Raw genomic sequence first — 22,606 nt, 5'->3', positions numbered from 1 at the left:
TTATTGCAATGGCTCATCAGAAAAAGCAAAATATGCAATTCCTTTACACTACTTCCAAAATATAAGTATAGTCCCCAACACTTAATTTTTGTTGTGTATTTCTCACATTGCTTTATCACATAATCTGGTGAATTAGTTAGGAGGGAGATGGACATACGTGGCTTAATTATTTAATATTTATGTGCACTGGTTTGGTTCGGTTGTGGCAAGTTTACTCTTCTTCTATACCAGTCCATGGATCAGTTTTGGCACATATTACTAGGTTAACAAGGCTGGCACAAACAAGGCCTCCTTATTTCACCTAGATTTTTAAACAAATAATAGCAGTTTCTTGAAGCAATTGGGCACACATCCAGCTCAGTTAATATGACTGCTGTATATATATTATATACCAGTCATACTGTTTTCATTATCTTTTCTTTTCTTCTCTCTGTCTCTTTCCCTCTCTCGTGGTTGGTGAATGTTAGAACTGAGACAGAGCTATCCAAAGCACTTGCTCCCAAGTGTCAAACACAGAGAGTATTTACCCCTGGGTAAACTTTGTGTCATGATCTTTTAAGTTAAGAATCTTTGTGTCAAGAATTGCTGTTATATAATACATGTTGTCGTCTGGAGTGAGGCACAGTTGTGCATATTTATCTGGTTTACTTTGCAGTGCGTCATTTCAAGTGGCGGAAAACATAGTACGGGAAATTGTGTACTTATTTTCGTGACTTATGCAACTCCCAAGTAGAATATGTTCTTGACACCAGATGGTAAAGCAGAATAAGTTGCAAGTTTCGTTTTCCAGATGCAGTGATGTTTCTTGCCTACTTGAAGTCAGTTCAGTCGGCTTTGCAAACTTTCGTCCAAAGTTTTGTTTTGACTTATTGCTGTGCAGCTTTCAAGACTATTTGCAGAACTCGCAACTGAAGCAAGAAATAGAGGATCCTAGGTTGGGGCTGAATTAAAGATTACACTACATATGTTGTAGTGCAGAGCCGGGGTACCTCCTGCCATGCAACTATCTAATGTAATTAATTAGAATGCTGCCATGGAGAAAGCTGTGGGCCTCATTAAAATTTCCCCACATGTTTAGAACAGGATGGCATTTCCTTTTTCATATGATAGGGAAGCTATATTTGAGGGTTTAAAAAAAAAAGTAATTGGAACAGAATAATTGTATGCAGAAAAGAGGAAAGGATGTCTGTGTCCCTGTCTCCATGCTATCTCTTTCTGGTTCTGGGATTTTAGGTATTGGGACTATAAAGGTAAAGGGACCCCTGACCATTAGGTCCAGTCACGGACGACTCTGGGGTTACGGCGCTCATCTCGCTTTATTTGCTGAGGGAGCCAGCATACAGCTTCCGGGTCATGTGTTCAGCATGACTAAGCCACCTCTGGAGAGCCAGAGCAGTGCACAGAAATGCCGTTCACCTTCCCGCTGGAGCGGTACCTCTTTATCTACTTGTACTTTGACGTGCTTTCGAACTGCTAGGTTGGCAGGAGCAGGGAGCGAGCAATGGGAGCTCACTCTGTCGTGGGGATTCGAACCTCCGACCTTATAATCGGGAAGCCCTAGGCTCAGTGGTTTAGACCACAGCGCCACCTGCAGCCCTGGAAATCAGCACAAAATGTTACTGTGAGGTTCAGAGGCTGCATTTCATTCTGGTTGCAGACAAGCTGCTGAATAAAAAAAAAATACAGTACAGTACAAAAAAGTTCAACAACTTTGTCCGGATTTTCAGTTTGGCGAATATGGCAACTCTGCCATAGTAAATAAACACAAGAGCTATGTGCACCCATAATATTATTCAACAAAAGACTTCCGGCTCTGTGAAAAAGAATGTACATATTAGTATATAAGAGAAACAATTTGAACAACAACAAAAAAATGCTGTGTTACATGTGTGAGCTGCTTTCAGTTCAACTTTGTTTGAAAAGCAGCATATTGTATATGAAATCAACTCAAAAAAGAACTGTCATGTCCTCAAGAGTTCTGCATTAATTTAGAGATTGATTGTGCAGTCTCATGTATGTTTGCTCAAAGGTAAATCTTACTTGTGGGTAAGTGCCGCTGTATTCACAGGCTTGACTTATTCAATGCATAGGAATGGAAAACAATTTGACAATGTGGAGGTAGCATTAGTTAAGGAACTTGGAGACCTTTGTGTAGCAAGTGACTAACCAGTCTTCTTATCATCTTCTTTTAAAAAATTCCCCATAGCTCAAAATATGATAGTATATAGTCTTATCCTTTGCTTCTGTGGAGTGTAAGGCAGAGCTATAAAAATGTTACCATTACTTTCTTCGGTGAGGCATTGAAAGTCATATGAGACAGCATATACAGTATGTATGTCTGGGAGGAAGGCAGATTTTGTACCTGAAAATGTCTTGCTATTATTAGATGTTCAGTTACCAGGGGGTATGTAAGACAACTGAAGCTCTGTTTTTAACAGAGACATTATTCATGCTACTTGTAACAGTAACCACCTCCAAATGAAACACAGACAAAAGTCTGGAGAAATCAATGTCAGCGGAGTACAGCCATTCTCCTGATACCTTCTGCCTCTCATGTAGAGCTCTCAGGTTATTGAGACTGGAGATTACTTCTAATTCTGGATCTCTTGAAGTCTTCAAAACTCAATAAAATGATGCATCTCTCAGTGGCTTTCTGGTGGAGAGATTCTGTCTGCAGGAGCTACAGCTATAGATTGAAGTCAGCTCTTTTAACAGTCCTTTGTTACAAAAAGTGAGGCTGAAGCAGAATTATCATTGCTGGGTGATACCCAACTAATACATACTTAGAGTAGACACATGGTTTTCAGTGGGTCTACTCTAATCTGAGTATGGCAGATCTCCACTGTTGGAGGCAGTATGTTTCTGAATACCAGTTGCTGGAAACCGTAGGAGGGGATAGGGCTGTTGTGTACATCTCCTTGCGAGATTCCCAAAGACATCTGATTGGCCACTGTAAGAACAGGATGCTGGGCCACATGGGCCACTGGCTGATCCAGCAGGCTTTTCTTATATTACCAACTGTGTATTTTCACAGTTAGTGCTGTGTAGTCGGAATAACAAGCAACTCTTCTATAGTTAGTATATTTTACATACTTTTGCTAACAGCTGTTCATATCTGGAGTAGCTTTGAACCTCCTTCACAATAAAGTAGTTTATAACTTCTAGAGCAGTGAGTTTTTCTAGACAGTACCCCTGAATATTTCCCTGTAATTAACTTGGTTGAAATGTGAGGTTTAGATTAGAGTGACCTGTTAGATCTACACAACAAGTGAATTTGCACCTAACCCGATATAAAGATCTACATTGGGATCTGCCGCCTGTGGTGGTCACTTCACCTTGCCTCATGGGTGGGACATCCCGGTCTGATGGTATTGGAATGAAAAGTTGTGTGATGTGAAGCAAAAGGTTCTTCACTCCTAACTGTGGATCCTGAGAATAAAGAGAAGGTTTGCTAGGTATACAAGAATGTAATTTTGCATAAAGTTTAAATACACTAATTTTACATATATGTTGATGTAATATAAGTTGGATTGTGAACAACAATCCAATTCACAATAATGTGAATAACAACTGATAATTTCTCCAGGAAGAGGAAATTGTGCAGTTTTCCTGGTGTGTGTGTGTGTGTCTGTAATCCCCAAGAGGCTTTGAGCAATGTGCATATCTCAACTTTATTTTGTATAAGCATCGGGCAGTATGCACATCTTCTGGTTAATAGGTCAGTAGGTCTTGAGAACTGTGCATATGTCACAATTGTTTTGTACATTCTCTGGGTGAAACACTTGGAGTACTTCAAAATAATCTGCTCATAATTTTCATCCATCTCTTATGCAATGGAGATAATCTCTATGTAACCTCAGAGAATATGCAGAAAGCAGCATTATATGAAGGAATTTTGTATTGACTGCTTGACATATTTTCTCTGTAAGTTATGTTGAGGAATAACCAGGAGCACCCAGCAGGGAGGTTGTTCATATAGTTCAGTGGTAGCAAATAGTTTGTAAACTATTTGCTGAATACTGGAGCTAAGGGCCAAGTTACATGGGGGGGGGGTGCGCACGCTTAAGCTGGCAACTTTCGTTGGAAAAGTAGCCATGTGAAGCACTAAACTGGAATGTGCTCCTGATCTAAATCAGGGCCACGCACAGTTCCCACCAAAACTGCTTCTCTGGCTGCTACTTTCCCCCAAAGTGCAGATGCTACAAGCAGCACCTTTAGGAGCAAATAGCAGACATGGGGATCTTGGGGTTGTTGTTGGAGGAGGAAATGGGCCTGGGGTCTCAATCCAGATTTGAAGCATGTTCTAGATGGGGCCCCATAGTTGTTTTCCCTTCACATTTAAAATAGCACACGTTTGAAAAAGCGTGAATAACATAATGTGTAGTTTGGCCCTAAGATGCTGTTGAAATTGAGATAGCAGCAAAGTATCAGTAAATTGAACTAGTTTTCAGAAAATAGACCCGTCATTTTCTTCTAATGTTGTTTTTGTTGTTGTTTTCCGCTTCTCGAAAAATAATGTCCTCTTCTCATGCTTCAGTTGACATATCTGTGATTTTGAACAGATTTGGAAAAATCACCAATATTTTGACAGGGTTCCTTGGCAATGAAATGTTCCTAAAACTCATTTGTCATAACTAGCCAAAGCAATGGATTGGATGGATACATTGTTGTGACACAGCCAATTTCTCCTCATTTTTACAATCTTTGGTGATTTTAGGTGGTGGCAACTCTCTTTCTAGTAGCAGCAGCTCTTTGTGGAATTTGTGCTATCTCTGCATGAAGAAGTTTCAATCTCTGCCCTTGGGACATTTCACCAAAGTGCTCTCTCCATATTAAAGCAGCTGCACATGGACCACAGCTCTGGATCAGCCAATAGGGACTGCAATCTATTGTCTGCCTGCTCAGCCAGAGGGTGACTTAGAACTTTTCAGCTTATCTGAAGTGTGAATAAACTTTTTTTTAAAAAAAAAAAAGTAGAGAACCATTAGCTAGTCATTAGTTGGGTCATATTTTCCTGCAAGGAGGACAAACAGGAAGATTGAGTCTTAAACTAGAACCCTTCTCTGATCAACCAAACCCTCTGAATGGTGAGCTTTCTCAATATCTCAAGTAAAGAGCATATCATACTCTTAGGAGTTCTTTTCTTCCAAACCTATTGCTTAGTCCAGCTGGCCTTATCCTTGGACACATGCCACTTTAGTGCCTATTGCTATCTAGGAATCTCAAGTCATGTGCTGTTTCATCTTTGGACCTGGCCTCTGATCCTGCCTGACCCTTTCATCCTTGGTGTCATGGCCCTAATCCTTCTCCTGTTTGATATGCACTTGGATTACGTCTACCTTCCTTCCTGCAAGGACTGATTCCTCTGGCTTTTCACCCCTTCAGCTACATTTATAAATGAATGCTCACCCAGCTATTGGAAATGCCTTATTTTTTTTTTAAATATTTATTAAGAATTTTTATAAGAAAAAAGCATAAATAACAAACAACATTGCTTATATCATACACAAAATTTCATAACTTGTTTGGACTTCCTCACGTCTCCTGCTCCCACTTACATTGTTAAAAAGTTTTTTCAAGCAAATTATCATCTTGTTTACAATCTTATATCCACTCGTTTAAATATAGCTATTGGAAATGCCTTAGTAACATTAATAACAGATTGCATCATAGGGTATTAAAGGACCTGGAGATGTGATCTCAGATTATCTGTCATAGTTTTCTTTCTTTTTTGGAAAATGAGTGAAGTGCCACAAGATTCAAGGCAGACAAATGTCCTCAACTTTTAAAAGGGAATGGGGAAGAGGATCCAGGCAACTACCCACTGGTCAGCTTGACATCCATTCTTGGAAAGGTTCCAGGACAGATAATTAAGCAGCAAATCTGTGAGGGGTTTTTGGGGAGGGCAGAACACTTTGATCACAATGAGCCAGCATAGGTTTCTCAAGAACAACTCGTGGCAGACCAACCTTATCCCTTCGATTTTTACACGATTACTAGCCTTCTAGAATGACATAGATGCAGTATATCTGGATTTTAGCAAGATATTTGGGATGTTTTCCCCATTATCTTCTTATCAGCAAGCTGATAAAATGTGGACTTAATGATAGTACTGTTACATAGATTTGTGGATGGCTGATTAACCATACCATACTTATCAAACTGGAGAGGAGTGATGTAGAGTGTCATGAGATTCTGCCTTGGGTGCTCTTTAACATATTAATAAATGTTAATAAATGGCTAGAATGCCATGTCCTTCGAGGGCATAAAAAGTCCCAAGATTTGTCAGGGATTGATTTAACGTTATTAGTTACACAAACGAAAAAGTGCTTCGAGTATGTCCTGTATGTGAGGCTGTGGAATTCATAACTCTTTCACTTTGTAATTTGCTCCTTGTCGATCTTCTTTTTCTTCAGTGTATACTACCTGTGAGGCATGTTGATGGAAAACAGGAAGTGATTAATGCTCAGGGAGGTGTTTGGTTATTTTGTATTTGGTTTGGTTGTATTTTACTTTCATTTATATTTGTCTACATAAAAATCAATAAAAATGAAATAAAGGGAATGAAGGGGTTGCTCATAAAATTTGCAGATTGCACCAAATTATGTGGGGGCATAGAATACAGAAACTGAAACTCAAGGTGGTCTTAACAGAATGGAGAACCTGGCCAATACTAGAAACAGAGATAATGTCAAGTGTTGCATTTAGGTAGGGAGAATCAAATGCACAGACACAGGATGGGTGACACCTTGCTTGGTAACAGTACCCGCAACAAAGATCATGAGTCAGCAGTGTGGTGTGGTAGCTAAAAAGTATAATGCAATTCTAGTTTGCATCAACAGAAGTTTAGGGTTGTATGCAACTTAGCACTAAGGTCAACGGAGATTTCTCCTTGTGCAATGGAATGTTCTCCCCCTCTCCCATGCACTCTCTAAATCTGTTTTGAAGCAAATTGGGGGAGGAGACGGGTTGGGATCCTGTTGCACTAGTGCTAATCCTTGCGCTAGCACAACTGTTTTGCAGCTAAGTAAGGTTAGTCACTCAAAAGAGCTATAGTGACTTATTGAGGTCAATCTGTGACATGTGCATTGTAAAGGAAACGTTGTTGCTCCTTTCCATCTAAATGCCTTGAACTCTGGGAATTGTTAGGCAGCTAATACTATTGGACTACAGTCCTCGGAGCTCTCAGAGCACAGTTTACTGGGCTACTGATTATTCCAAGTGAGCTTTTAAATTCAGATCCATAGGTGTTGTTGTTTAGTCGTTTAGTCGTGTCTGACTCTTCGTGACCCCATGGACCAGAGCACGCCAGACACTCCTGTCTTCCACTGCCTCCCGCAGTTTGGTCAGACTCATGTTTGTAGCTTCGAGAACACTGTCCAACCATCTCGTCCTCTGTCGTCCCCTTCTCCTTGTGCCCTCCATCTTTCCCAACATCAGGGTCTTTTCCAGGGAGTCTTCTCTTCTCATGAGGTGGCCCAAGTATTGGTGCCTCAGCTTCACGATCTTTCCTTCCAGTGAGCACTCAGGGCTAATTTCCTTCAGAATGGATGCGTTTGATCTTCTTGCAGTCCATGGGACTCTCAAGAGTCTCCTCCAGCACCATAATTCAAAAGCATCAATTCTTCGGCGATCAGCCTTCTTTATGGTCCAGCTCTCACTTTATCCATAGGTAGGCTATGCCTAATGCTAACCCTCCAGTGCTGATGAGGGCTCGCCATGTAAAGGATACTGTTACTGAAATTGGGAATATAAAAGGTAAAGATCCGTAACTTTCTGAGCTAGCTAGTACAGTCCTTCAAAATCAATTTTTTTAGGGAATAGAAAAACGATAATTTTCCAGAAGCTTCTGAATAAATACTCTGTCCCTTGTCCTTGTTTGACCTCTAGAAACTGAAAATTCATTTCATTGTGACAGAGTAGAAAGCTTACGTTTCTCAGTGCCAAATTTGAGCTGCAGTTGGTTGAGCAAGAACTACAACTTGAGCAAAGTGAAATTTTATAGGGTGTCAGATGAAAATGCAACAGAGAACTAGTTACAGATAAGTAAGAGAGACTGTGTGACAAACAATGGGAACACGATGTAGACTTTTACTGTATAAACATTCACTGCATTTCCAGATTTCAATAGAAGATTGCCCTTGGGAAAAGAAGAAAAATGTTTTTCTTTTACTATTTTTGCAGAGGCCTCCAGGAATCTGCCCCATCCCTTAGCAAACTGCGGCAGCCTCCAATTTGAATGGTCCACCTGGAAATTATTGCTCATTGAGAAATAATTGTTTGGTCTTTAGTAGTATTCTATAGTGTTTATGGTAGACAAAATGCTTGGTTCCACTTCTGGAAAACTTCAGTAGTTTCCTCACTCCTCTGCTACCTGTTTAATTTAATGATTTCCAAATTAGAAATTCTGTATTAATTGTTGTAGGTTCATTGTGTTTGTCCACCACCACAAAAATGTCTTCTCGGTGCAAGGAACATAATTGGGTCATTGGATTATTCTAGGTGCAATTTCCATCCAAATATGATTGGCTATGGCACCAAGCACAGTTTGCAAAACACCATAGTCCAGATATAGGAGACCAATGAAAAGAAAACAGCAGCTAATATTTTAGAGCACTGGTTTCTCATGATCCAGTACCAGGTCACAAATCTGAGTTAGGTAATAACAGAAGCATACAGTAGCTTTTTATGGCATTACATTTTCTTGTTTTTCTCAAAATTGGTTTCCACTTGTTTTCAGAGAGCTAATCTAAGCAGAGGTTTAGGGTCAGAGTTTTCCTTCTCCTAGGTGGGCTACCTTCCTAGGTTGATGAACTCAATCTGTCCCACCTTGGGGCATTAGGGAAGGATTAGTACTTCTGTTGGGGGGCACATCATGTTCCTTCTGGGGTAGCTTATACACCTTTGGTCTTCACCCTGCACTAAGCTTTCACCTGTGGCTCCTAGAAGCTGTCAGCATGCAACAGTGGCTGCACCTCTAGAACGCCTTTGACTGGCTGGCTGTACCAGGTGAGGGTAGCCAATACATCTCAAACCATCGGTGAGTTAGGGACTTTCCCTGCATGTGAAAACAGACTCTGGTGGATTGAGCACACAAGACCAATAATGAGTCCAGTGGTCAAGAAGAGAGTTTTTGCATGTGCTGTATGGGGAACTGACGGGCAGATAGAGCTCCCAGCTTCTCTGGCCATTGGCCATGCTTGCTAAGGCTGGTGCAAGCTGTACTTCAACAACATCTGAAGGATTACAGGTTCCCCACACCTGCTATAGAAGCTCTCTGTCAATTGAATCAGTTTGCAAATACACCTCTTAGCTGTTAGTTAACAGGTTCCTATTGATATATTTGCTTTTGTGGGTGTAACATTCAGCAGAAGAGTTCTGCAGAAGGTACTTACTGAATCTGTAGCATGATTGCTTCTGCCCTTTGGATTTATTCCTTTTCTGCATTTCCCCAGTCAGGGACTGCTTCCTCACTCCTTCCCCCCATGGCAGCAGCAGGAGGAGAAGCCAGCCTTTGAAACTCCTCCCACTTTGAACATGGGGGGCACCCTCACCCCAATAATATGGGTTGAAGGGCTTGGCCTTTAGATTCTGTGTTAGGAGTTCCATTTTTGTAGGATATGAGAGTCTTTTTCAGGATTGGTTTGGGAATGAAGAGATGGCATTTGATTGCATGTTTCTAATAGGAAGTAAAAAGGTACCCCTGCCCGTACGGGCCACTCTTGACAGACTCTAGGGTTGTGCGCTCATCTCATTCTAGAGGCCGGGAGCCAGCGCTGTCCGCAGACACTTCCGGGTCACGTGGCCAGCGTGACAAGCTGCATCTGGCGAGCCAGCACAGCACACGGAATGCTGTTTACCTTCCTGCTAGTAAGTGGTCCCTATTTATCTACTTGCACCCGGGGGTGCTTTTGAACTGCTAGGTTGGCAGGCACTGGGACCGAGCGACGGGAGCGCACCCCGCTGCGGGGATTCGAACCACCGTCCTTTCGATCGGCAAGTCCTAGGTGCTGCGGCTTTTACCCACAGCGCCACCTGTGTCCCTCTAATAGGAGGTACTATCCCAATAATAAAGACTGCCACACCCAGCCATAACCACTGAGAATAGGAAATTTCAAATGTCCTTTTCTCTTGACTCCCTCTGCCAATCAGACAAGGTGAGGGATAACTTCAACTCATTTGTTTAAAAAGCACTGGAAAGTTCGAATAGATATTTTCTTTCAGTAGATATCTCACAGATATGTTCTTTCAGTAAATAAATATCAGAGGTGGGGAAGGAAGCATTGGTGATATGCTGATTTGTTAGAATTTATATCTGCAGGAAAGAGAACTCTGAAAGAGACTAAATTTAGATACTTTCCAGCGTGTACAGTGTGAGGTGCAGGGTAGATGTACCTTCTGCTTATGTGCATTGTAAGTAATAGGATATGACAGACCATATCAGAGAAGAGGTGCTGATTAATGAGCAGCTCAGGAAAGGAGGTCAACAAGTGATGAAGGGTCACAATCCAATTTATGAAAGGGGGAAAGAGGAAAATCAAAGCATTAGTATGAGGAGTTAAGTAGAAAGGCCATTAATCAGCATTGCCTTTATAAAATACCAAAATGTTTTTGCTGACTTAGTCCCTTTGCAAGGCAACACTGCATATGAAAATATGAGCATATAAAACTTCATCTTCAAGGACCTCAGTGCTATATAAGAGAGAACATCTATTATGAAAAGTAGAAAAATTATTATTGTATTTTTAGCAGTTATCCTTGCTGGAACCACACACGAATGATTGTATGCCTCGTTGATAAGAGATTCAGAATTTATACAAGAATATCTGCACATGTTTTCACTTCTGTGTAAAGGCAAGAGTTCTTTGGTGTCAGGCTCTTCTTAACTCATTCATGGCATGGAAGGTAACTAGAACAGGTTCAATCCCTGGCATCTCCAATTAAAATAATAATATAGTAGGCAATGTTAAAGACTTCTGCAGAGACTCTGCAGAGCTACTGCAAGTCAGAGTAGACAATACTGCACTAGATGGACAAAGCATAAGTCAGCTTCCTATATTTCTGAGTTTGGGAGCTTTATTTCTTTCTGTAGCATGCTTTGCCTTTCTTTTTCTTTTTAAAATAAAATTTATTAAAGATCTCTTAGTTTACAAAAATATGTGCATTGTCTCTTTTTTCAAGTTGTGTTTTCTACAGATCAGTTACATTTGTTGTGAGACATTAGTGTTGAATGCAGTAGTAGCTTGGGAAGAAAAGAGGGAGAAGGGGGAGGGGAGTGCATAGGATAAAGTGGGGTGACAAAGCTTCTATTTTTCTGCTTAGTGTATGTGTGGGGTTTTGTGTCTGCGTCACATGTGCGTTTTCTTTCTATTCGCTTGTTATATTTCCTTGGTGGTGAGAGAGGTTGGGGGTGACCTAGGGTGTGGTAGGTTGTCTTTGGTTGGCTATAGTGAGATTTGTTTATGTGTGTGAGTGCATGAGAGGGTGGGTTTTTAGGTCAGGTTAGCCATATTGATTCATATGCTGTCAGCGGATTCTTGTTGTTGGGCTATGTATATGATAAAGGGGAATCATATCAGGCTGAAGGCATCTTCTTCTTTTATTTTATATTATTTGTCCCCATGTCAGTTTCAGTTTATTGGTTAGTTTTTCTAGTAAGGCTAGAAAAACCCTACGCTGTATTGTTTTTGATATTCGGATGGAAGCCGCCCAGAGTGGCTGGGGAGACCCAGTCAGATGGGTGGGGTATAAATAATATGTTGTTGTTGTTGTTGTTGTTGTTGTTGTTACTATTATTATTTGATACCGTTGGTCCATGTTTACCCCTGACAGGTCTCTCCAGTGTCTGGCTATGATGTTTCTGGCTGCTGAGAGTAGATGGGTTATGAGCTCTTTATAATGTGAGTGGGCATTATTATTTTGGAAGATGTTCAGTAGGGCCAGTTCTGGGGTGACTTCTAATACTTGTTTAGTTATTTTGCTTATTTCTTGTACGACTGATGTCTAGAAGAGTTGGATTTTGGGACATTCCCACCACATGTGGAGGTATGTGGCTGTGGAGGTGCATCTTCTCCAGCATTTTGATGAGGCTCCTGATGTATCAGTGCTAGTTCCTATGGTGTTAAGTACCATCTGTAAGTGAGTTTCAGGATGAGTTCTGTCATCCTCCCATTGTTTTTTGATTATGTCAAGGGGGTCTGTGGGATTTTGGAACAGTATTTTGTATATTGTGGATACCATCTCTTTGCCGTGTCCCTTTGTTGTTAGGAGGAGGTTTCCAAAAGTTGTCAAGGGCCTAGATGCTGCTGTTTTTACTACTGGATTATTTAAGAAGGCATGTAATTGGTGGTGTGTTAGCCAGGGCATTTGGGTGTCCCCTAGTTTGTCTTGTATTTCTTGTGTTGATGTGGGTTTGTTATTTTTGTAGAAGCCTGCTAGATGATATAAGCCTTTGGGCTTGCCAGGTTTTTATCTGGAAGTTTTGTGCTGCATGATGAAATAGTGGGTGATGAGCCAGGGGGATTAGTGGGGATGGGGTTGGGGACAGTTTGCCGGCATGTTCCTTCTATGCTTTAAGCATGGTCTGTGTGAACCTGTTTAGTGTTGTGAGGATTTTCCTTAGTTTGTTTGGGAGGAATGGGTATGCTATGGAGGGGGTATTTTCGATTATGTCTCTCTCCAGGTGTACCCATTGTTTTGTTTCGTCTTCTAGAATGTATGGGATTATGTGGCACACTTGGTTGGCAATGTAGTGAAGGGGCAAGGTGTAGGTATTTGGGGTTTATTCTTGTTTTTTTGTGTGAGAAGATAAACGAGTGTAATTTTTTCTGCCATTTGCAGAGTTGGGTTGCAGGAATCCAGACTGGGAGGGTTTAGAATAAGTAGGTTAATTTTGGGAGGGTGATCATTTTGATCATGGCTATTTTGTCTGAAAAGGTGAAGTTGGTGTTGTTCCAAGTCCTCAAGTCTTTGTTGATTGTCACCACAAGGGGTTGTAATTGTGGAGATATAGTTTGTTGAGGTTTCTGGTTATTTGTACCCCTAGGTATCTGTACTTGGTGCAGCAGTTTTATCTTACTGATGTTGGTAAATTCTTTTTGGAATGGCGGGGTGAAACACATAGCCTCAGATTTTACACAGTTTACTTGTAGGCCCGATACCATTGAAATGTGTTGAGTTCTTTGGTGGTTGCTGTGTTTATGGGGTCTGGTGTTGTGACCATCAGGTCGTCTGCAAAGAGCCCTAATTTATAGGTTCTGCCTTTTATGATGTCTGTGGTTGCTCAGATTTGGACTGTTAGAGGTTCCAGAGCCAGAATGAATAGAAAGGGAGACAGTGGGCATTCTTGTTTTGTGCCTCTTTGGATTGCTTTGGAATTAGAGTCCATACTGTCAGTCCCGCATTTTGCTGAGGCATGGGAGTAGATTTGTTTGAGGGTTTGTAAGAAGATGGGACCAATTTTCATGTTAGTTAGTACTGCTAATAGGTATTTCCATTCAAGGCAATCAAAAGCTTTGAGGATGTCTAGGGACATAATTGTCAGTGGGAGTTTAGTTGCCTTGCTATGTTCGATCAGATTTAGAAGTTTCCTAAGGGGGGGTGTTACATTGTGATCAGAGACAGCACCTTTCTAAATGGACTTTGTAAATAAGGAAAAGATAGGCATTCACGGTTTCTGTTATGTTTTGCCTGCACTGTACATCCAAATCTAACAAGATTCCCACCAACCTCCGTAAGCTAATATTCAATGCACAGGGAAGAGCATTAGAACTTTGATATATTTGGATTCTGCACAATCCAATTGTTGTTGTTGTTTAGTCGTTTAGTTGTGTCCGACTCTTCGTGACCCCATGGACCAGAGCACGCCAGGCATTCCTGTCTTCCACTGCCTCCCGCAGTTTGGTCAGACTCATGTTTGTGGCTTCGAGAACACTGTCCAACCATCGCGTCCTCTGTCGTCCCCTTCTCCTTGTGCCCTCAATCTTTCCCAACATCAGGGTCTTTCCCAGGGAGTCTTCTCTTCTCATGAGGTGGCCAAAGTACTGGAGCCTCAGCTTCATGATCTGTCCTTCCAGTGACCACTCAGGGCTGATTTCCTTAAGAATGGATGCGTTTGATCTTCTTGCAGTCCATGGGACTCTCAAGAGTCTCCTCCAGCACCATAATTCAAAAGCATCAATTCTTCGGTGATCAGCCTTCTTTATGGTCCAGCTCTCACTTCCATACATCACTACTGGGAAAACCATGGCTTTAACTATATGGACCTTTGTTGGCAAGGTGATGTCTCTGCTTAGAAACCTGAGAATTACTTTGCTGGATCTCAGTGCAAAGTTCATCTTGGCCAGCAGTCCGTCTCCAACAGTGACCAGCCAATTGTTCCTCAGAAATTTCCAAACAAGGCATCTCAAGGATGCCCATCCTTTTTTGTTTGCTCACATTATGGTATTCAGAAGTATATCACCACCATGACAAATAGCTGTGGATACCATGAATATGTCCAGTTGTTGTAAGGTTATCTAACCAACGCTGGTCACCACTTCTTGTAATGTATTCCTTAAGTTAATTGTGCATTGGCTGAAGAATGACTACTTCTTTTTCTATCCCAGAATTATTACCAGTAGTGTTATGACTCACTTGTATCTAGAATAATTTAGTATGATTTACAAACTGTTTACCCTGATTCCAGATCATTTACAAATAACTCACTTATACTTCATTTTGTTTCTTTCCAGTACAGGCACAGCTTTTCTCTGCCCCAATGAATGTCTGCGCTAGGTCTAAAACTTGGAGTGATTTACCTGAAGAGTGATACCATCAAGAAACCACTGTAAGTTAACTATGCATCCTGCGTAAAAATGTTGAGCAAAAAATGAATTTTGCAGAGAATTACAGGCTACCATATACTTCCCTGCAATTATTAGGGGGAATTAAAGTAGGTATTAAAAGAAAAGAAGCTGCAGTAGTGTTGCATTTTTGGTTTCCAGTTTTTACTCCTCCTTTGGAGGGAGTTTTTCAGATTTCTGTTTGCTGTAGGCAGATTGAGTAAGGTTCTTAAGACCGTTCATAGATACATTCCGTGTTCAATCATTAGAAGCAGTCACGAACATGTGCTGATTCAAAAGAAAAAAGTAGGTTAACACACTTCAGGAGGAATTGAAAGTTCAAGCTATTATGATTGTTCCATCAGCAAAAACATTTCTGCTTGCCAGATGGAATGATCTCCCCTCCGCCTGCCTCCAGAGCCAATATGGAGGCAGGAGTGGGGAAAGCCCCATAGCACTAGCACTCTGCCCTCCTGTGGTTTCCAGCAACTGGTATTCAGAAGCACACTGCCTTCAGACATCTGAAGGCAGCCCTCTTTAGGGAAGTTTTTAATGTTTGAAATTTTATTCTTTTTTTTGTGTTCTATTGGAAGCCGCCCAGAGTGGCTGGTGAAACCCAGCCAGATGGGCAGGGTATAAATAAATTATTATTATTATTATTATTATTATTATTATTTATTTCCAGTCCTCTTTTAAAGCCATCCAAGGTGCTTGCCATCACTGCCTCCTGTTGGAGCGAGTTCCATCATTTAATTATGTGCTATGTGAAGTACTTTTTTAAAAAATCTGTTCTGAATCTTCTAACATTCAACTTCATTGGATGTCCACGAGTTCTAGTGTTTTGGACCTCTATACTCTTGATTTACACTTCATTTCATATGAAAAGATCTCCTTGCCTTTTCCTCAAATACACTGCTGCTTAAACTTTCTTTTATTAAGAACGTTTCCAGTTTACTTGTTCCTTGTGGGCCACAACATTTTTTCAGCAATGCCACATAGGGGAATGCTTGGGAGGCTTCTGATTTAAAACACCAGTGTAATTGTATGGGATGAAGGGAAGGGGGATTTATATCTGTTCTGAATAATAGCGTCTCCACTTGATTGCTAAAAGCCTCAGAGACATGGAACATGTACAAGCATAGCAATGCCTACCTATTACCTGGCAACAATTCCCCTTCCCCTTCACCTCCATGCCACATCAGGGTGGAGAAAGCATGGAGTTCTAATTCATCATTTGTCCCTGTTTGACCCAGAAATGGCCTCTGGTATTTTCCTCTATTGTTTTTGCTGTGATCAAAGTGCATACCAGCAGTGGTTTGCATACTATGAATTGCTGCTTTAATGTACTGACTGAAAGTCCTTTTTGCCTGGCTTCTCTTAATTTTTCTGCCGCTATCAAAAGAGCTTGATTCCTACAGTAGTTATAAGATATTAGTCTGAACAACTCTTTGGTCCCTGTTCAGGCTTGATCTTTATACTTGTTTGGTCAGGTTGCCATGGAGAAGTGTCTGGTCTTTGCTGAGTTTGTGGTGTCTCTGAGTTAAGTATTACCTATCTGGAGGGAACTCACAGTCAGAGTTGTCTTTTCTCTCATCTGTGAAGGGTTACATTTTGAAATAATTGGGAATGTATGTCAAAATAGAGCTGCAATACTTGGCTTGACTTACCCATTAATTTCTGCTCAGCGGAAGTTCAGAGTCAGACTTTATCTAATCTTCAAAAGTAAATTCAGAATTTATACTATATAGTGTCAAGCTGTTAAGAATGTCCAGGAGTAAACATTCTGATCCATGTTCAGAATCAAGTCTTTGTTTTAGAAGCACATTTTAAAAACACATTCATGTTGTATCAGACAGATGGGATATTTTAGCAGCTGATCAAATAAAATTTGCATGTCTGTTGGAAACCAGAGTCAGATGCTTTAATTTTTGTTAGCACTATATGGTTATATATTTAGACAAAAGTAACCCAACATCACCCACTAAGGAGGGAAGTCATCAGGGTTGTCTGAATGCTGAACTAAACACAAGCACACACACATACACATTTTCTGCCAATATATTATATATCAAATGAAGCAGATTTGCACTATTTGCTGATTTAGCATAATTCATTCCAATTCTGCTAGTCATAGGAAGCAGCAAGGAACTGTTTTGGGTTCTAAAGGTTGGCCTCTTGACCTTGTAGATCCTGCTCCCCTCTGGATTTGGGGATATTACCAAACATTATCAACATGTTAGAGCCATAAGGACTAGAACAGTGTTTTTCAACGGATGAGGCACCCCCCTCGGGGGGGACATATAAATATTTCAAGAGGGGTGTAAGTGTTTCCAAAAAATATGTACAATGTATGTAAAATATAATAATAATAATTAAATCACAATATTTCAATAACATCGTTAGGGAAGTCAGGTTTGAAGGAGGTATGAGATTTTTATGTTGGCTGAAAGGAGGCATGAGTTTTAAAAAGTTGAGAAACTCTGGGCTATAAAATTATCCTTTTGTTGAGAAAGATTTACAGTATACTGAATTCTATTTCAAGTACTAAGTTTTGTGCCTTTCCTTGTTTGGAATCCCAAAGTGCAACCCTGTCATAATGCTTGAAAATGAGTATAGGGTGATAGTTAAAAACAAAAATCTTGAATAAAATCGGAGATAATAGAACATTTAAAAGCATGGCGTTGACAATGCCCCAAACTGTCCTCCTTTCTCTCTCTGAAACATATGCCAACTAAACCACAACTCACTGCAATCCTTGATTAGTTGTAAGAGAATATGTTACTTATATAGAAGAAGCATAAAAAACCAGAAGGCATCATTTTTAATTGAAAACTATTGACATTTTATGGGATTTTGTAAGAAGAGCAACAGCAACTGAGGAAAAGCTCAACAGATTGTTTTAACTAGGAATATTTCAAAGTGCTAAATATATACTGTTTGGTTAAATGATGATTAGCAAATTTAAGAACAATTTTTGCAAATATTTGAAGTGTGTACCTATAAACGGGTAAAAGGCTACTGAAAGTGGTGTACAAAGAATAATAAGATAATGTTTTTTAAAAAAAAAATGCAGAGAAAACTGCCCAATACTCAGATATTCCTAGTCAGATGTTTCTCTCCTTGACATCTGATGGGAGGATGTTCCACAAGGCAGGCGAAACTGCCGGGGTAGCGAAGAACTACATCACAACATTTAGAGAAGAGCAAAATCCAAATGATAGCTACATTCCAAGCAACACATTAGTCCAGGAGGTTCAGATCAGTTCAGCTCAGCTCAGTTCAGTTCATATTGAAAATTGGAAAATTCTTCAAGTTCCCATAACCAAACATATCATAGGACTCAGGAGCAACTATACCAGGGGTCTGCAACCTTTAAGACAAAAAGAGCCACTTGGACCCGTTTCCGAAGAAAAAAAAACACCTGGGAGCCGCAAAACTCATCATTATAAAAATAACTTTTTTGTCACTTTGTTATTATTTCTTTGTTTGACCCCTCAGAATTACTCCTCCTCATAGAAATAAACGTTAAATTAACAAGTTACCTTTGTGTGTGTGTGTGTTCTTCACTCCCCTTCAAAACAGTGACCAGCGTACATGTCCCCTTTCAATGCAGTGACCAGCGTACATGCCCCTTACAATGTAGCGGGCGGGCGGGAAGGTGACGTCGGGACGGTGCGTGACTAACGCACGCACTGCCCCCATGCGACGTCACAGCCAGTACAGCGCCCGCCACAGTGGGGAGTGTCGGGGCACACAATGCACCTCCTCCCCTCGCTAGTATCCGCCCCGGAGCCACGGCAAAGGTGTAAAAGAGCCACATGCGGCTCCAGAGCCGCGGGTTGCAGACCCCTGAACTATACAATCAGAAACTCAGGAGCAGCCCAGACTTTAGAATTGGGTCAAATCCAGCCAAGATACATGACAAGGCAGGGTGTAGGGTAGGTGCTCAGGGTTTGGGGAAATAATATCATGCACCCCTCCAATGAAAACTAAGCCAGTGCACGTAAATTTCCATCAGATTAACATGTAGGACCTTGTTTACTGACAAATTCCAGAGCATAGGTAGTTGGAAGTAGAGAACAGATGTTGCATTAGCCTGTGGCAGCAAAGCAGGCTAAAGTCTTGTGGCACTTAACTTGGCATAGCCTTCATTCAATGTGATTAAGTGGTGGTGCTGTGGTCTAAACCACTGAGCCTCTTGGGCTTGCCAACCAGAAGGTTGGCGGTTTGAATCCCTGCAACAGGGTGAGCTCCTGATGCTCGGTCCCTGCTCTTGCCAACCTGGCAGTTCAAAAGCACACCCAAAAGTGCAAGTAGATAAATAGGTACTGCCCTGGCAGGAAGGTAAACAGCGTTTCTGGGCACTACTCTGGTTTGCCAGAAGCGGCTTAGTCATGCTGGCCACATGACCCAGAAAAACTGTCCACGGTCAAACACCGGCTCCCTCGGCCAGTAAAGCAAGATGAGCGCCGCAACCCCAGAGTCATCTGCGACTAGACTTAAAGGTAAAAGGGTCCTTTACCTTTACCTTTTTTAGTCTACCAAGATTGACATTGCAATAAACATGTTAGGACAGGATTCAACTAAGTTATTGTGTGTGTGGAATGAAGTCCATTTGCACAAAGGGATTCCCCTGCTCCCCTTAATCTGACATGGAGTGTTGGCGAGACCCCCAGATCTGCATGCTGGAGGCCACACAGGAGGAGGAGAGGGGTGAAAGTCCCACTGCATAAGCAGACCTCGTTCCCCATGTGCATACTCCATGTAGTGCTACCTTGAATGCCACACTTAGTCTTCAAGGTAACACAAGCTTTTTGTTTTGTTTTGTTTTGTTTTGTTTTGCTGTTTGTTATACTTGCATCCCACCTTCTAGCTAGAAATATGTTTTAGACTCAAAGTAACAGGATTTGAGTGAGTGAGTGACTTGTATAGTAATTTATTCTTTTTTTAAAAAAAGCCTCAAAGTGATTTACAATGTTCTTAATGCAATACAATATGATAAAAACATTAAAACAATGCACAATACTAGTGCAATAATCTTTTTTAACACACACACCAAAGCCTTGGTGACTTCAGTTTGCAGGTAATCTTGGCATGAAAAACCTCAGTGTTTGCCCGGTATTCCTCTTGGCTGTGTGGATGCTAGGTTTTCTTTTGATGTAGTCAAGCAACATGCTTATTTACTCCATCTGTTTACCCAGTCCCTTCTCTTTTCTTTACCATGGCTTTTAAAGGAAAGGAGAAGAAGGGAATATTTATTTGCTCTGCCAATTTGCTTTACTTGAGCTTTCATTTTCCGGCTGAGCAGAAGCTTCATTGGGCTGTATAATTTTAACACTTAGGGCAAAGATTCATTTTTTATTTTAAGGGAGCTTAGCAGACTAACCTCTGGCAGGGTGACCGGGAGGAAGATTCTAAAGGAAGTTCTCTCTGTTTGTAATGCAGCCTTGCGCTAGCTGGTCCTCTGCTGCCCTCTGAAGGCGTAGTGCTGCAATTGGCAGCCACCAAGGTTTCACAAGAACTTTCACATGCTGTGCTCTCTCAAACATACCAGGCTTATATAATTTCTTTATATAACCAGAGACAATGTTCTTGATTAATAGAAAAGTGGCTTTGCTCCCTATTGTGCGATAAGGTGCTTTCCTGAATATTTCTTCATTTCTGAATCCTTTACAGTACAAAATTGTTTTTCTCACACTTTTGTGGGAGAAAACTTTTTATGAGGGGAAAGGGGAAGCAGAAAATAGAATCGTTTTCTAAGATAAATGGCTTTGTTTTTAATGAATCTGTGCTTTTTCTGATTATAGTTTTTTTCTCCTTGCACTACAGATTTTGTATGAAGGTTTTCATTCCAGATTCCCTCATATTTGAATTTTATGTAACTTCACTAATAAATATCTTGTGATATTTGTGCATATGTGTGTTAGCTATTTACTTCTTCACACAGCGCTTAAACTATGGAACTTGCTCCCACAGGAGGCTGTGATGGCTTTAAAAGAGGAGTAGACAAATTTGTGGAGGACAAGGCTATCAACAGCTACTAGCCACTGGCTATGTTTTGCCGTCATTGTCAGAGGCATAATGCTGTGAATACCAGTTGTTGGAAATCACAGGTGGACAAAATGCTGTTGTACAGTTTGCAGGATTCCCAGCCACTGTGAGAACAGGATGCTGGACTCGATGGGCCATTGGCCTGATCCAGCAAGCTTGTTCTGTGTTCTTATATGCAGACAACCCAAATATCTACTAGTTGTATAGGTCTACCTCCTTTCACCATCTTTCCACAACTACCAGTGTGTGTTTCTCGACCCTTAACATTTCCGGTCAAATTATTTTGTGTTAGCTGTTGAAGAAAAACAGTTCAACCCTGTAAATCAAAAGAAAAAATGAGCTGGACCCATGTTTTTAAATATTCTGTTATCCAGCCTTTATTGTTGTTTGTTATTTTCTCTGCCCTTGGAAAATTGTAGGGGTTTTCCTCATTTCGTTAAAACTGAACATTATTGTTGAGTTCATTTTCTTGTTTTTATCATTCCAACTCAAGTCTGTATCTTTTCTGCTTTTAATCTCTTCTACAACCTGATCCTGTGCAGGAAGCACAAAGTATTAGTTTTCACAGAAACGTTTGTCCTTGAAACCTACCCTTCCATCATATGGCATTGTATTTCTGATTTTACTTTAGTGTTCCCATCGTCAAAAGATGCCTTATCCATAGTCCTCTTAAAAAACTTTCTGGATCTTTCCAAGCAAACATAAAAGAATTTGCTTTTATATCTGCTAAAGCAGTATCAACATTTATCCAGAGCATTTTATCTTCATCCCCGCTTTACAGATATAGGGATAAAAGTACAGCAGGGTATTTTTAAAGAAAGATGGTGTGGCGGTTTTCCACATGTTTTGGGACATGTGAACCCCAGTGCTAAAAGGTAAGATAGGGCACAACTCTTAAACAGAACAGATTTTAAAACAAAACGTGCTAACATGGCATGTTTAACAACTTCAAAATGGCACAGGAAGTGGGGAAGGCTTTTGTCACACATTTATTTGAATACTTGCCTGGGTGCCATCGGTGACAAGGAATTCCACTGAGAGTTCGTGGAATTACTGAGTGCGTGCATTGGTGGAAAAGGGGTGGACTGCTGCCTCTTCTCTGCCTGCTTGCTGGTTTCCATGCTCAACATTGAGAAAGGCAAACTTGACTGAGTAGGGATAAATTGTTCCATCCCTTTTCCACAAACCCATTGTATATCTGAGCAGCTGCTGAGGGGAAAAAGGCCCATGGGAAACTAAGCATGCTGGTAGATAATGGATGGAGGGATTCATTCCTTCTCCACCAGGCTACTTGGCAGCGAGGAACATTTGGCCCTCCTGCTGGTGTTAGATTCCATCAATCCAAGCCAGTATGGCTAGTGTAGACTCTCCCTTACCTTTTAAGTACTCAATCTCGCTCTGATCTTAAAGGAGAAGACTCATAAAGGTTTTTAAAGGCTTCTCCTGCTTCCCTTTTCAGTTCCTGATCTCTGCAACAAAGTGCTTTAAATCAGTCTTGTCATTTCCATTAGAAGCACGGGGACTCTCTTAAAGTGACCCTAGCGAGATGGCCCAGTTCTGTTGGGGGTGGAGTAGCAGGTGTGGCTAGGGCTTCATATGAAAAATCAATAACTATTCGACAGTGAAAACAGCTGGTGCTTTATTTCTTAAGAAAGCACACAAACTGGTAACATGTACCCGTGCCCAAGAAATTAAACATTGAGTATTCACCTGCTAAGTTCCACAGATTTATT

The 22,606-nt window shown here is 40.9% G+C and overlaps 1 protein-coding gene across 44 annotated transcripts in view; it reads left to right on the top strand.

Annotated features, from left to right (window-relative positions):
* ZBTB20 (zinc finger and BTB domain containing 20) overlaps nt 1–22,606 on the top strand; it is a 641,091-nt gene that overhangs the window by 570,035 nt on the left and 48,450 nt on the right. For 37 of the 44 annotated variants that reach the window (XR_014563580.1, XR_014563581.1, XR_014563582.1 and 34 more), the window contains one exon: nt 14,733–14,827. Coding sequence is in view for 41 of the 44 variants with exons in the window: in XM_083736534.1 (XP_083592660.1) it covers nt 14,763–14,827 (65 nt within the window). In the remaining 3 variants the exon portion in view is untranslated. The remainder of the gene's footprint in view (nt 1–14,732; nt 14,828–22,606) is intronic. The other 7 variants (XM_083736568.1, XM_083736557.1, XM_083736565.1 and 4 more) reach the window with 1 other exon arrangement.

This window comes from Podarcis gaigeae (genome assembly GCF_964106915.1).
Source record: "Podarcis gaigeae genome assembly, chromosome: 4".
Lineage (NCBI taxonomy): Eukaryota > Metazoa > Chordata > Lepidosauria > Squamata > Lacertidae > Podarcis > Podarcis gaigeae.
Note: the sequence above shows the minus strand (reverse complement) of the source record. Positions and strands in the feature narration are given on the sequence as shown.